Genomic DNA, 14457 nt, shown 5'->3' with positions numbered 1-14457 from the left:
TATCTGTTCTTGTGTGGCTACAGTAAGGAGGGGGGTTTGGGGGGAAAGCTGCAGTAAGGGACACTCTCTCCCTATCTGACAGGTCTACAGTGCACACAGGGCCCACCAGGTCACTAATTATACCTGGTACCACAGTTCCCACAGTAGCGCAAGACATCACATTATCAACAGTAACATCAATATCATAACCTGGGGAGACATCCTGCAACCCCTGCAAATTAGCCTGTGCGTCTTCCACAACACATGGGGCCCATCCTGCTGGCTTACAATTGCACCATGGCAAAACCACTATATCTGGATCCCATTGTCTCTGAGCAGGAATGGGGTTATCTGAGCATGTTGTCACCAGTAACTTATTGGCAGGTACATGCTCTGCCTGCAACCAACTCAGATCTGTCCCATTTCTGCAGTTAGCGTCCCCGGGCACCATGTCACAACCAGACATCACTGGAGGAACAGGGTTAACGTCTAGCACAGCAACCTTAATGACATCACCATCAGCACTCCTACCACTGATGAGTGAGGGTGTCTCATTCCCAACTAGATTAGGGCATTCATTTAACCCCACAAACTGGCAAGGATTACCCACTATACCTGTCTCTAACTCACTATCACAGATCATCCCAGGGGCTTCACACAAAATAACAACATTGCAATGTTCAGCATGGTTACATACTACCTGAGATGCATCATATGGTTCAGAAGGGTTAGCGACAGATATGTGTGGAGTTAATAAAAGTCTCACATCAGTAGTCCCACACATACTTGTGTGCATACAGTCAGAAAGTCCCATTCCTATTTCCGACATAGTCTCTCCCCTGCATACTTTCACTATGCAGCCAGCCGCTTCCGGCAACAAATCTGGAGCAACGGGAGGGAACATGCTGCTCACATCTTCCAGCAGTTTAAACTGGACCTTGTGATGTGAGGTCTCTGGAACAGGTTCCACACCGATTGTAGCAGGCCCGGGTACCATGTCCATGAGGGAAACCCCGGTAGGCTGTGTCGTTGGATCCATAGCTGGTGATAGAAGCTGTTCCAGGCGATTCCTTTCAGCCTCTGCCCAGCGGCACTGCTCTTTCCACCATGGAGTATCGAGCTTTTTACAATCATAAGCATATTGCTGCGCTATTTCAAAACAGTCCGTCAGGTCTCTCAGCAGTAACCAAGGAGTCGCATCGGGACCCCAGGTTAGAAACTCACCGCGATACATGCCGAAAACATTGCGCTCATCATTTCGTGCACGGGTGAGCCGCTTGATCATCTCCCAGCGGGAATTGTTGGGGCAGGAGATACCTTGCAGCTGACATTCTGTAGTGAGTTCTTCTGGGCTCATAAGCCTAAACGGATAATCATCACCATATGGGTCAGAATACTCACTGGGCTCTTCTGGTGCTGCAGGGGATTGGTACTCTGCAGTCTCCCTGACTGCCACACATCCTACAGTCTCCCTGGTGCTAGCAGAGATGTCACCTCTCTGAGCATCGGCTGTAGTGTCCAGGGCCAGCTCATTACTCACAACCAAGCTGACACTCACTTGGCTTCCTCTGTCTGCTTCCAAGACAGGGAACTGTGCATGACGCGGTCCGGTGAAATTCGCGTCAGCGGTCATTTGGGACCTCTGTCCCTTGTTAGGCTCCCCATGATTGATAACAGAGTCCACACCATGATCCAACACATTATTTACTTCCGCAGACAGTAAAAGTTCAGTACGAAGCCCATCTCCTGCTAACTCAGTAGCCACGGCAGATAAAGTCTCACGTAAAGGTTCGCCATCATGATGCCCTGTATCATCCTCCACTGGTTCACCAACAGCGATCAGCCCTCTGAGCCTCACCAGTTCCAACTGGTACTCACGCTCAGCCTGACGCTCTGCAGCCTCCCGTACGGCTTTGCGCTCCGCAGCCTCTCTGTCCACAGTGGCTTTGCGCTCCGCAGCCTCTCTGTCGACAATGCCTTGGCAGAACTGCACCAGCTGCAAAGCGAATACGGGGTTCACATCCTTCAATTGCCTGCTAGCAGCTAGAAGGTCGCTCTGCAGTGTAGACTTGCTGGGTCCAGCAGAAGTGTCTGACCCTGGCACGACATCGTTTGTACTGTCCAGTGCTGACTGAGCCCCTGGGGTAGGATTGTCCATGGACTGGTTTCCTCCAGCAGCTAGAGTCCGATCGGCATCCACTAGTGCCTGAATCATACGTTTTCTACTCTGGCCAGACCAAGGGATATTCCTCTGCACACACACGACCGCCAGGTCATCTCTCCTCATCTGCTGGTAATCAGCCATCCGGAGTCTCACACTTGTCAAATAAAATGATAGGAAAGAAAAACAAGAGAAGGGAGGGAACAGAAATTGCATCCACTGTGTGACTTTTAAAACTATAGTAAAGCTCTGAGTTCTGATTCTGGTGATGTGGGTATTTCTCACAAAATTCTACCCACACTCACTTAAGTTCTTAAAGAGAAAAATGAATTCTCCACCCCACCGCTTGCCACCAAATGTCACGGACCCACCGGTCGCCTGCTCCGATACGTCAATCTGAGCAGCACCGGCCGTGACTGGGGTTCACTCAGGACACTCGGGTCCTTTCCTTGAGGTACACTGCCACCAGCCAAAACCTGATTTTAGCGCCTGAAACTGCGCAAGGGGCGGCTTGGCTCGCCCCTGACCACACAATACAAGATAACAATGGTAACGTTTTTCAGCCGTTCTCTTCCGAGGCTAATGAGTCTTAGGAACACAGAACCAGAACTGGGAATATGTATTATTTATTCCTAGAAATACTACAGAGCTTTAAACAAAATGCTTACAAGACATTACAATGATTTTAAAAGTACACACAAGTTTTGAATGCAATTTCAAAAATAAAAAGGGAAAAAAGACAGAACCGTATCTTACAATCCTGAAGTGGGGGGGTCCTCCACAAGAAATCTCTCGTCGCCTACAGCCTGTTTCGCTAGACCCCCAGGTAGTGACACTGACTATCCCAAGGTACAGAGGTTTTATCTGCAGCCTCCCTCATCCCTCCCACCCTTGGGATTTTTAACCATTCCCTTGCTGAGCCTAGTGAAGGTCCCTAGCTCTTTCCCATAAAGAATTTGTCCCTGCTTTGAAGTAGATCTTATACATTCCTCAAGTGATAAGAGGTCATTTAGTGCAGGGCCAGAGCCACTTTGGCCGGTTGGCTGGACACTATAGCTCTCCCCCCCAATCTGGTTTATGAGGGGTCTCAGATCTTATCTTACATCCTAACTCCAGAGGAGTCCACAGATGGCTACACTCCCTGGGTCACCAATAGTCCACACACATAATACATGACATGTTCTGATCTCCCACATAATAATCACAGGCGGCATGATTTTACCAAACATACCAGACATACATTGATTGAACAGATAATCATAACAGGAGGCATACGTTAATTTGATTGATCACCTGATCTGATCGTTACACCTGGCGTAGAACTCGATATGTTCCTTGATCGATGGTTTCTCCCAAAAAAATTCTTCCTCAGCCTCAAACATATAGGCGTTGGCGTACGATGGGGCCACACTGGACCCCATCGCACACGCCGCCAATTGGAGATAATGATCACCATTGAACAAAAAATACTTTTTTGTAAGACTCATTTCCAATAGTTCCATCACAAGTTCGATCAAAGGGCCCTTGTACAGGTCATTACCGGTAATCAAGTGTTTAACTGCGGTCATCCCCTCCATATTGGGAATAATGGTATACAAGGATGACACGTCAACACTGCATAAAAAACAATTCGATGGTAATGATGTTTTACACGCTTCAAGTCTATTCAAAAATGAGGTACTATCCAAAGTGTACGTAGGATGCCCAACAATACACGGCTGTAATAATGAGTCTAAATACACAGAGGCAGGTTGAAAAGGGGATCCCCTGGCCGCTATATATATATATATATATATATGCGAAGCAGAATCTCCAATATGCGCTAATAAAATAAAATAAGTGGTCGCTGTAGACACTTAGTTCCCCACTAACAGGAACTAACTTTACACATAAACACCAACGATAGTGTCTTCAGCGCCCTACACTGTGTGATGTCATAAACAATAATAAATGGATAAAACCAATAAATGAATTTAAGAACAGAGAACACTTGTAGCTTCTTGTCTCTATAAAATACACAGTACACAATTTTTAGACATCACAAAGTATATACTTTGTGATGTCTAAAAAATTGTGGACTGTGTATTTTATAGAGAAAAAAAAACCCTGATGAAGTCTCCAAGTGAGACGAAACGCGTTGGGTTCTGTTTTAAAGCTCTGTGAAAATAAAAAGAAAATTATTCCACAAGAAACAAGAAGCTACAAGTGTTCTCTGTTCTTAAATTCATTTATTGGTTTTATCCATTTATTATTGTTTATGACATCACACAGTGTAGGGCGCTGAAGACACTATTGTTGGTGTTTATATATATATATATATATATATATTTATATTTAGAATGCAAGGTTGCAGGTCCGGCACTCGCTGTTAGCTGAACAATTGCTGTTGTGCCCTCCCAGGAAACAAGTGATTGCTCCAATATAGGTGTGTGAATAAGGCGGCACTGTTCAGGCTTTTTTAGTGACAAATAAAATTGCCTTTAATATCCGACGGCGTTTCGGGTGTTAACCCGTTATCAAGGACCTACAAGTGCACAATGAGTTACACAACATTAAATAGCAGACAAACCCCGCCCCCAACATGATCAGGCTACACCTGTGCTTACCGGTGGCACGGTGATCAGCTGTAGCAGACAGCATCGGGAAGCGCTCCCCCTTAGGGTGACCAACTCATCCCTTTAACCCGGGACACATATTAATGACACAGGTTCTGGGGCTGGCTTTCACCTGGTTTTAAACTGCCACAGAACCTGTGTAATTAATGTTGTGTAACTCATTGTGCACTTGTATGTCCTTGATAACGGGTTAACACCTGAAACGCTGTCGGAAATTAAAGGCAATTTTATTTCTCACTAAAAATGCCTGAACACTGCTACCATATTCACACACCTATATATATTTATATATATATATATATATATATATATATATTTATATATATATATATATGTACAGATATGTGACAGAAACCTAATCCACAAGATCCAATCTGCCACTGTTATCTATTGCTGCAGGGACAATACATGATCCTCTCTGTAGCGAGGACTGGACCCACTATGCAATGAGCTGTTATTATCGGTCCAGGACAAGGAGAACATGGGACGGAGCCAAGAAAGACTGTGAGGATAGAAAGTCTCATCTGGTCGTAATTACCAGCAAGGAGGAGCAGGTGAGGAGGTGGGCAGCAGGTGAGGAGGTGGGCAGCAGGTGAGGAGGTGGGCAGCAGGTGAGGAGGTGGGGAGCAGTTGAGGAGGAGATGGGGAGCAGGTGAGGAGGAGGTGAGGAGGTGGGGAGCAGGTGCGGAGGAGGTGAGGACGTGGGGAGCAGGTGAGGAGGAGTTGAGGAGGTGGGGAGCATGTGGGGAGCAGGTGAGTAGGTGGAGAGCAGATGAGGAGGAGGTGGGGCGCAGGTGAGGAGGAAGTGAGGACGTGGGGAGCAGGTGAGGAGGTGGGGAGGAGGTGGGGAGCAGGTGAGGAGCAGGTGAGGAGGAGGGGAGCAGGTGAGGAGGAGGGGAGCAGGTGAGAAGGTGGGGAGCAGGTGAGGAGGAGGGGAGCAGGTGAGGAGGAGGTGAGGAGGAGGAGAGCAGGTGAGAAGGTGGAGATCAGGTGAGGAGGTGGGGAGCAGATGAGGAGGTGGGGGGCAGGTGAGAAGGTGGAGAGCAGGTGAGAAGGTGGGGAGCAGGTGAGAAGGTGGGGAGAAGGTGAGTTGGTGGAGAGCAGGTGAGTAGGTGTGGAGCAGGCCAGGAGAACAGGAAATAACTAGATATGAGGGGGAAGTTGGGGAGCAGGAAGGTGCCTGTATGTTCAAAAGAGCACAGAGACGGGTGTATAAGTAACTGTGGGGGAGCAGAGCACAGAGACGGGTGTATAAGTAACTGTGGGGGAGCAGAGCACAGAGACGGGTGTATAAGTAACTGTGGGGGAGCAGAGCACAGAGACGGGTGTATAAGTAACTGTGGGGGAGGAGAGCACAGAGACGGGTGTATAAGTAACTGTGGGGGAGCAGAGCACAGAGACGGGTGTATAAGTAACTGTGGGGGAGGAGAGCACAGAGACGGGTGTATAAGTAACTGTGGGGGAGCAGAGCACAGAGACGGGTGTATAAGTAACTGTGGGGGAGCAGAGCACAGAGACGGGTGTATAAGTAACTGTGGGGGAGCAGAGCACAGAGACGGGTGTATAAGTAACTGTGGGGGAGGAGAGCACAGAGACGGGTGTATAAGTAACTGTGGGGGAGCAGAGCACAGAGACGGGTGTATAAGTGACTGTGGGGGAGCAGAGCACAGAGACGGGTGTATAAGTAACTGTGGGGAGCAGAGCACAGAGACGGGTGTATAAGTAACTGTGGGGAGCAGAGAACAGAGACGGGTGTATAAGTAACTGTGGGGAGCAGAGCACAGAGACGGGTGTATAAGTAACTGTGGGGGAGCAGAGCACAGAGACGGGTGTATAAGTAACTGTGGGGGAACAGAGCACAGAGACGGGTGTATAAGTAACTGTGGGGGGCAGAGCACAGAGACGGGTGTATAAGTAACTGTGGGGAGCAGAGCACAGAGACGGGTGTATAAGTAACTGTGGGGGATCAGAGCACAGAGACGGGTGTATAAGTAACTGTGGGGGATCAGAGCACAGAGACGGGTGTATAAGTAACTGTGGGGGAGCAGAGCACAGAGACGGGTGTATAAGTAACTGTGGGGGATCAGAGCACAGAGACGGGTGTATAAGTAACTGTGGGGGAGCAGAGCACAGAGACGGGTGTATAAGTAACTGTGGGGAGCAGAGCACAGAGACGGGTGTATAAGTAACTGTGGGGGAGCAGAGCACAGAGACGGGTGTATAAGTAACTGTGGGGGAGCAGAGCACAGAGACGGGGGTATAAGTAACTGTGGGGGAGCAGAGCACAGAGACAAGTGTATAAGTAACTGTCGGGATCAGAGCACAGAGACGGGTGTATAAGTAACTGTGGGGGAGCAGAGCACAGAGACGGGTGTATAAGTAACTGTGGGGGAGCAGAGCACAGAGACGGGTGTATAAGTAACTGTGGGGAGCAGAGCACAGAGACGGGGTATAAGTAACTGTGGGGGAGCAGAGAACAGAGACGGGTGTATAAGTAACTGTGGGGGAGCAGAGCACAGAGACGGGTGTATAAGTAACTGTGGGGGAGCAGAGCACAGAGACGGGTGTATAAGTAACTGTGGGGGAGCAGAGCACAGAGACGGGTGTATAAGTAACTGTGGGGGAGCAGAGCACAGAGACGGGTGTATAAGTAACTGTGGGGGAGCAGAGCACAGAGACGGGTGTATAAGTAACTGTGGGGGAGCAGAGCACAGAGACGGGTGTATAAGTAACTGTGGGGGAGCAGAGCACAGAGACGGGTGTATAAGTAACTGTGGGGGAGCAGAGCACAGAGACGGGTGTATAAGTAACTGTGGGGGAGCAGAGCACAGAGACAGTGTATAAGTAACTGTGGGGGAGCAGAGCACAGAGACGGGTGTATAAGTAACTGTGGGGGAGCAGGACACAGAGACGGGTGTATAAGTAACTGTGGGGGAGCAGAGCACAGAGACGGGTGTATAAGTAACTGTGGGGGAGCAGAGCACAGAGACGGGTGTATAAGTAACTGTGGAGGAGCAGAGCACAGAGACGGGTGTATAAGTAACTGTGGGGGAGCAGAGCACAGAGACGGGTGTATAAGTAACTGTGGGGAGCAGAGCACAGAGACGGGTGTATAAGTAACTGTGGGGGAGCAGAGCACAGAGACGGGTGTATAAGTAACTGTGGAGGAGCAGAGCACAGAGACGGGTGTATAATTAACTGTGGGGGAGCAGAGCACAGAGACGGGTGTATAAGTAACTGTGGGGGAGCAGAGCACAGAGACGGGTGTATAAGTAACTGTGGGGGAGCAGAGCACAGAGACGGGTGTATAAGTAACTGTGGGGGAGCAGAGCACAGAGACGGGTGTATAAGTAACTGTGGGGGAGCAGAGCACAGAGACGGGTGTATAAGTAACTGTGGGGGAGCAGAGCACAGAGACGGGTGTATAAGTAACTGTGGGGAGCAGAGCACAGAGACGGGTGTATAAGTAACTGTGGGGGAGCAGAGCACAGAGACGGGTGTATAAGTAACTGTGGGGGAGCAGAGCACAGAGACGGTGTATAAGTAACTGTGGGGGAGCAGAGCACAGAGACGGGTGTATACTGTAAGTAACTGTGGGGGAGCAGAGCACAGAGACGGGTGTATAAATAACTGTGGGGAGCAGAGCACAGAGACGGGTGTATATGTAACTGTGGGGGAGCAGAGCACAGAGACGGGTGTATACTGTAAGTTACTGTGGGGGAGCAGAGCACAGAGACGGGTGTATAAATAACTGTGGGGAGCAGAGCACAGAGACGGGTGTATATGTAACTGTGGGGAGCAGAGCACAGAGACGGGTGTATAAGTAACTGTGGGGGAGCAGAGCACAGAGACGGGTGTATACTGTAAGTTACTGTGGGGGAGCAGAGCACAGAGACGGGTGTATAAATAACTGTGGGGAGCAGAGCACAGAGACGGGTGTATATGTAACTGTGGGGAGCAGAGCACAGAGACGGGTGTATAAGTAACTGTGGGGGAGCAGAGCACAGAGACGGGTGTATACTGTAAGTAACTGTGGGGGAGCAGAGCACAGACACGGGTGTATAAGTAACTGTGAGGGAGCAGAGCACAGAGACGGGTGTATAAGTAACTGTGGGGGAGCAGAGCACAGAGACGGTGTATAAGTAACTGTGGGGGAGCAGAGCACAGAGACGGGTGTATAAATAACTGTGGGGAGCAGAGCACAGAGACGGGTGTATATGTAACTGTGGGGAGCAGAGCACAGAGAAGGGTGTATAAGTAACTGGGGGGAGCAGAGCACAGAGATCGGTGTATAAGTAACTGTGGGGGAGCAGAGCACAGAGACGGGTGTATAAGTAACTGTGGGGGAGCAGAGCACAGAGACGGGTGTATAAGTAACTGTGGAGAGCAGAGCACAGAGACGGGTGTATAAGTAACTGTGGGGGAGCAGAGCACGGAGACGGGTGTATAAGTAACTGTGGGGAGCAGAACACGGAGACGGGTGTATAAGTAACTGTGGGGGAGCAGAGCACAGAGACGGGTGTATAAGTAACTGTGGGGGAGCAGAGCACAGAGACGGGTGTATAAGTAACTGTGGGGGATCAGAGCACAGAGACGGGTATATAAGTGACTGTGGGGGAGCAGAACACAGAGACGGGTGTATAAGTAACTGTGGGGGAGCAGAGCACAGAGACGGGGGTATAAGTAAATGTGGGGGATCAGAGCACAGAGACGGGTGTATAAGTAACTGTGGGGGAGCAGATCACAGAGACGGGTGTATAAGTAACTGTGGGGGATCAGAGCACAGAGACGGGTGTATAAGTAACTGTGGGGGAGCAGAGCACAGAGACGGGTGTATAAGTAAATGTGGGGGAGCAGAGCACAGAGACGGGTGTATAAGTAACTGTGGGGGAGCAGAGCACAGAGACGGGTGCATAAGTAACTGTGGGTGAGCAGAGCACAGAGACGGGTGCATAAGTAACTGTGGGTGAGCAGAGCACAGAGACGGGTGTATAAGTAACTGTGGGGGAGCAGAGCACAGAGACGGGTGTATAAGTAACTGTGGGGGAGCAGAGCACAGAGACGGGTGCATGAGTAACTGTGGGGGAGCAGAGCACAGAGACGGGTGCATAAGTAACTGTGGGGGAGCAGAGCACAGAGACGGGTGTATAAGTAACTGTGGGGGAGCAGAGCACAGAGACGGGTGTATAAGTAACTGTGGGGGAGCAGAGCACAGAGACGGGTGTATAAGTAACTGTGGGGAGCAGAGCACAGAGACGGGTGTATAAGTAACTGTGGGGAGCAGAGCACAGAGACGGGTGTATAAGTAACTGTGGGGGAGCAGAGCACAGAGACGGGTGTATACTGTAAGTTACTGTGGGGGAGCAGAGCACAGAGACGGGTGTATAAATAACTGTGGGGAGCAGAGCACAGAGACGGGTGTATATGTAACTGTGGGGAGCAGAGCACAGAGACGGGTGTATAAGTAACTGTGGGGGAGCAGAGCACAGAGACGGGTGTATACTGTAAGTAACTGTGGGGGAGCAGAGCACAGAGACGGGTGTATAAGTAACTGTGAGGGAGCAGAGCACAGAGACGGGTGTATAAGTAACTGTGGGGGAGCAGAGCACAGAGACGGTGTATAAGTAACTGTGGGGGAGCAGAGCACAGAGACGGGTGTATAAATAACTGTGGGGAGCAGAGCACAGAGACGGGTGTATATGTAACTGTGGGGAGCAGAGCACAGAGACGGGTGTATAAGTAACTGTGGGGGGAGCAGAGCACAGAGATCGGTGTATAAGTAACTGTGGGGGAGCAGAGCACAGAGACGGGTGTATAAGTAACTGTGGGGGAGCAGAGCACAGAGACGGGTGTATAAGTAACTGTGGAGAGCAGAGCACAGAGACGGGTGTATAAGTAACTGTGGGGGAGCAGAGCACGGAGACGGGTGTATAAGTAACTGTGGGGAGCAGAACACGGAGACGGGTGTATAAGTAACTGTGGGGGAGCAGAGCACAGAGACGGGTGTATAAGTAACTGTGGGGGAGCAGAGCACAGAGACGGGTGTATAAGTAACTGTGGGGGATCAGAGCACAGAGACGGGTATATAAGTGACTGTGGGGGAGCAGAACACAGAGACGGGTGTATAAGTAACTGTGGGGGAGCAGAGCACAGAGACGGGGGTATAAGTAAATGTGGGGGATCAGAGCACAGAGACGGGTGTATAAGTAACTGTGGGGGAGCAGATCACAGAGACGGGTGTATAAGTAACTGTGGGGGATCAGAGCACAGAGACGGGTGTATAAGTAACTGTGGGGGAGCAGAGCACAGAGACGGGTGTATAAGTAAATGTGGGGGAGCAGAGCACAGAGACGGGTGTATAAGTAACTGTGGGGGAGCAGAGCACAGAGACGGGTGCATAAGTAACTGTGGGTGAGCAGAGCACAGAGACGGGTGCATAAGTAACTGTGGGTGAGCAGAGCACAGAGACGGGTGTATAAGTAACTGTGGGGGAGCAGAGCACAGAGACGGGTGTATAAGTAACTGTGGGGGAGCAGAGCACAGAGACGGGTGCATGAGTAACTGTGGGGGAGCAGAGCACAGAGACGGGTGCATAAGTAACTGTGGGGGAGCAGAGCACAGAGACGGGTGTATAAGTAACTGTGGGGGAGCAGAGCACAGAGACGGGTGTATAAGTAACTGTGGGGGAGCAGAGCACAGAGACGGGTGTATAAGTAACTGTGGGGAGCAGAGCACAGAGACGGGTGTATAAGTAACTGTGGGGAGCAGAGCACAGAGACGGGTGTATAAGTAACTGTGGGGGATCAGATCACAGAGACGGGTGTATAAGTAACTGTGGGGGAGCAGATCACAGAGACGGGTGTATAAGTAACTGTGGGGGAGCAGAGCACAGAGACGGGTGTATAAGTAACTGTGGGGGAGCAGAGCACAGAGACGGGTGTATAAGTAACTGTGGGTGAGCAGAGCACAGAGACGGGTGTATAAGTAACTGTGGGGGAGCAGAGCACAGAGACGGGTGTACATACCTCCCAACAGTCCCGATTTTATCGGGACAGTCCCGATTGTCAGGGCATGTCCCGATGTCCCACCCGCGGGCGGCAGTGTCCCGCGGTGTGGGGGGGCTGTTGGGAGTCCCCCCTGTCAGCTGCTAAGCAGCGGGGAATAAACGCTGTGCGCATGCGCACAGCGTCTATTCCTGCAGCCAGGGGACTGGGGGCATGGCTAGAGGCTCACAGAGCCTCTGGGTCATGCCCCCATAGCGGCAAAATGGGGGCGTGGCCTCCCGGAAGAGCCGCAAGTATAGGCCACGCCCCCAAACTAGGCCACGCCTCCCGAAAATTCCGGGGCGCCTACGGCGCGCACCGTCGGCGTCCCGCATCCTGAACTGAAAAAGTTGGGAGGTATGGGTGTATAAGTAACTGTGGGGGAGCAGAGCACAGAGACCGGTGAATAAGTAACTGTGGGGGATCAGAGCACAGAGACGGGTGTATAAGTAACTGTGGGGGAGCAGAGCACAGAGACGGGTGTATAAGTAACTGTGGGGGATCAGAGCACAGAGACGGGGGTATAAGTAACTGTGGGAGAGCAGAGCACAGAGACGGGTGTATAAGTAACTGTGGGGGAGCAGGACACAGAGACGGGTGTATAAGTAACTGTGGGGGAGCAGAGCACAAAGACGGGTGTATAAGTAACTGTGGGGGAGCAGAGCACAGAGACGGGTGTATAAGTAACTGTGGGGGAGCAGAGCACAGAGACGGGTGTATAAGTAACTGTGGGGGAGCAGAGCACAGAGACGGGTGTATAAGTAACTGTGGGGGAGCAGAGCACAGAGACGGGTGTATAAGTAACTGTGGGGGAGCAGAGCACAGAGACGGGTGTATAAGTAACTGTGGGGGAGCAGAGCACAGAGACGGGTGTATAAGTAACTGTGGGGAGCAGAGCACAGAGACGGGTGTATAAGTAACTGTGGGGGAGCAGAGCACAGAGACGGGTGTATAAGTAACTGTGGGGAGCAGAGCACAGAGACGGGTGTATAAGTAACTGTGGGGAAGCAGAGCACAGAGACGGGTGTATAAGTGACTGAGAGTGAGCAGAGCACAGAGACGGGTGTATAAGTAACTGTGGGGGAGCAGAGCACAGAGACGGGTGTATAAGTAACTGTGGGGGAGCAGAGCACAGAGACGGGTGTATAAGTAACTGTGGGGAGCAGAGCACAGAGACGGGTGTATAAGTAACTGTGGGGGAGCAGAGCACAGAGACGGGTGTATAAGTAACTGTGGGGAGCAGAGCACAGAGACGGTTGTATAAGTAACTGTGGGGGAGCAGAGCACAGAGACAAGTGTATAAGTAACTGTGGGGGAGCAGAGCACAGAGACGGGTGTATAATTAACTGTGGGGGAGCAGAGCACAGAGAAGGGTGTATAAGTAACTGTGGGGAGCAGAGCACAGAGACGGGTGTATAAGTAACTGTGGGGGAGCAAAGCACAGAGACGGGTGTATAAGTAACTGTGGGGAGCAGAGCACAGAGACGGGTGTATAGGTAACTGTGGGGGAGCAGAGCACAGAGACGGGTGTATAAGTAACTGTGGGGGAACAGAGCACAGAGACGGGTGTATAAGTAACTGTGGGGAGCAGAGCACAGAGACGGGTGTATAAGTAACTGTGGGGGAGCAGAGCACAGAGACGGTGTATAAGTAACTGTGGGGGAGCAGAGCACAGAGACGGGTGTATAAGTAACTGTGGCGGGAGCAGAGCACAGAGACGGGTGTATAAGTAACTTTGGGGGAGCAGAGCACAGAGACGGGTGTATAAGTAACTGTGGGGGAGCAGAGCACAGAGACGGGTGTATAAGTAACTGTGGGGAGCAGAGCACAGAGACGGGTGTATAAGTAACTGTGGGGGAGCAGAGCACAGAGACGGGTGTATAAGTAACTGTGGGGGAGCAGAGCACAGAGACGGGTGTATAAGTAACTGTGGGGGAGCAGAGCACAGAGACGGGTGTATAAGTAACTGTGGGGGAGCAGAGCACAGAGACGGGGGTATAAGTAACTGTGGGAGAGCAGAGCACAGAGACGGGTGTATAAGTAACTGTGGGGAGCAGGACACAGAGACGGGTGTATAAGTAACTGTGGGGGAGCAGAGCACAGAGACGGGTGTATAAGTAACTGTGGGGAGCAGAGCACAGAGACGGGTGTATAAGTAACTGTGGGGAGCAGAGCACAGAGACGGGTGTATAAGTAACTTTGGGGGAGCAGAGCACAGAGACGGGTGTATAAGTAACTGTGGGGGAGCAGAGCACAGAGACGGGTGTATAAGTAACTGTGGGGAGCAGAGCACAGAGACGGGTGTATAAGTAACTGTGGGGAGCAGAGCACAGAGACGGGTGTATAAGTAACTGTGGGGGAGCAGAGCACAGAGACGGGTGTATAAGTAACTGTGGGGGAGCAGAGCACAGAGACGGGTGTATAAGTAACTGTGGGGGAGCAGAGCACAGAGACGGGTGTATAAGTAACTGTGGGGAACAGAGCACAGAGACGGGTGTATAAGTAACTGTGGGGGAGCAGAGCACAGAGACGGGTGTATAAGTAACTGTGGGGGAGCAGAGCACAGAGACGGGTGTATAAGTAACTGTGGGGGAGCAGAGCACAGAGACGGGTGTATAAGTAACTGTGGGGAACAGAGCACAGAGACGGGTGTATAAGT

At 51.0% G+C, this 14457-nt stretch overlaps 1 protein-coding gene across 1 annotated transcript in view; it reads left to right on the top strand.

Moving 5' to 3' along the window:
* LOC146076066 (C-type lectin domain family 10 member A-like) overlaps positions 1 to 14457 on the top strand; it is a 97571-nt gene that overhangs the window by 47488 nt on the left and 35626 nt on the right. The window contains exon 8 of the mRNA XM_083185895.1: positions 5155 to 5309. Within this exon, the coding sequence (XP_083042021.1) occupies positions 5155 to 5309 (155 nt within the window). The remainder of the gene's footprint in view (positions 1 to 5154; positions 5310 to 14457) is intronic.

The sequence above is a fragment of the Crinia signifera genome, chromosome 4 (assembly GCF_055691185.1).
Source record: "Crinia signifera chromosome 4, ASM5569118v1, whole genome shotgun sequence".
NCBI lineage: Eukaryota > Metazoa > Chordata > Amphibia > Anura > Myobatrachidae > Crinia > Crinia signifera.
Note: the sequence above shows the minus strand (reverse complement) of the source record. Positions and strands in the feature narration are given on the sequence as shown.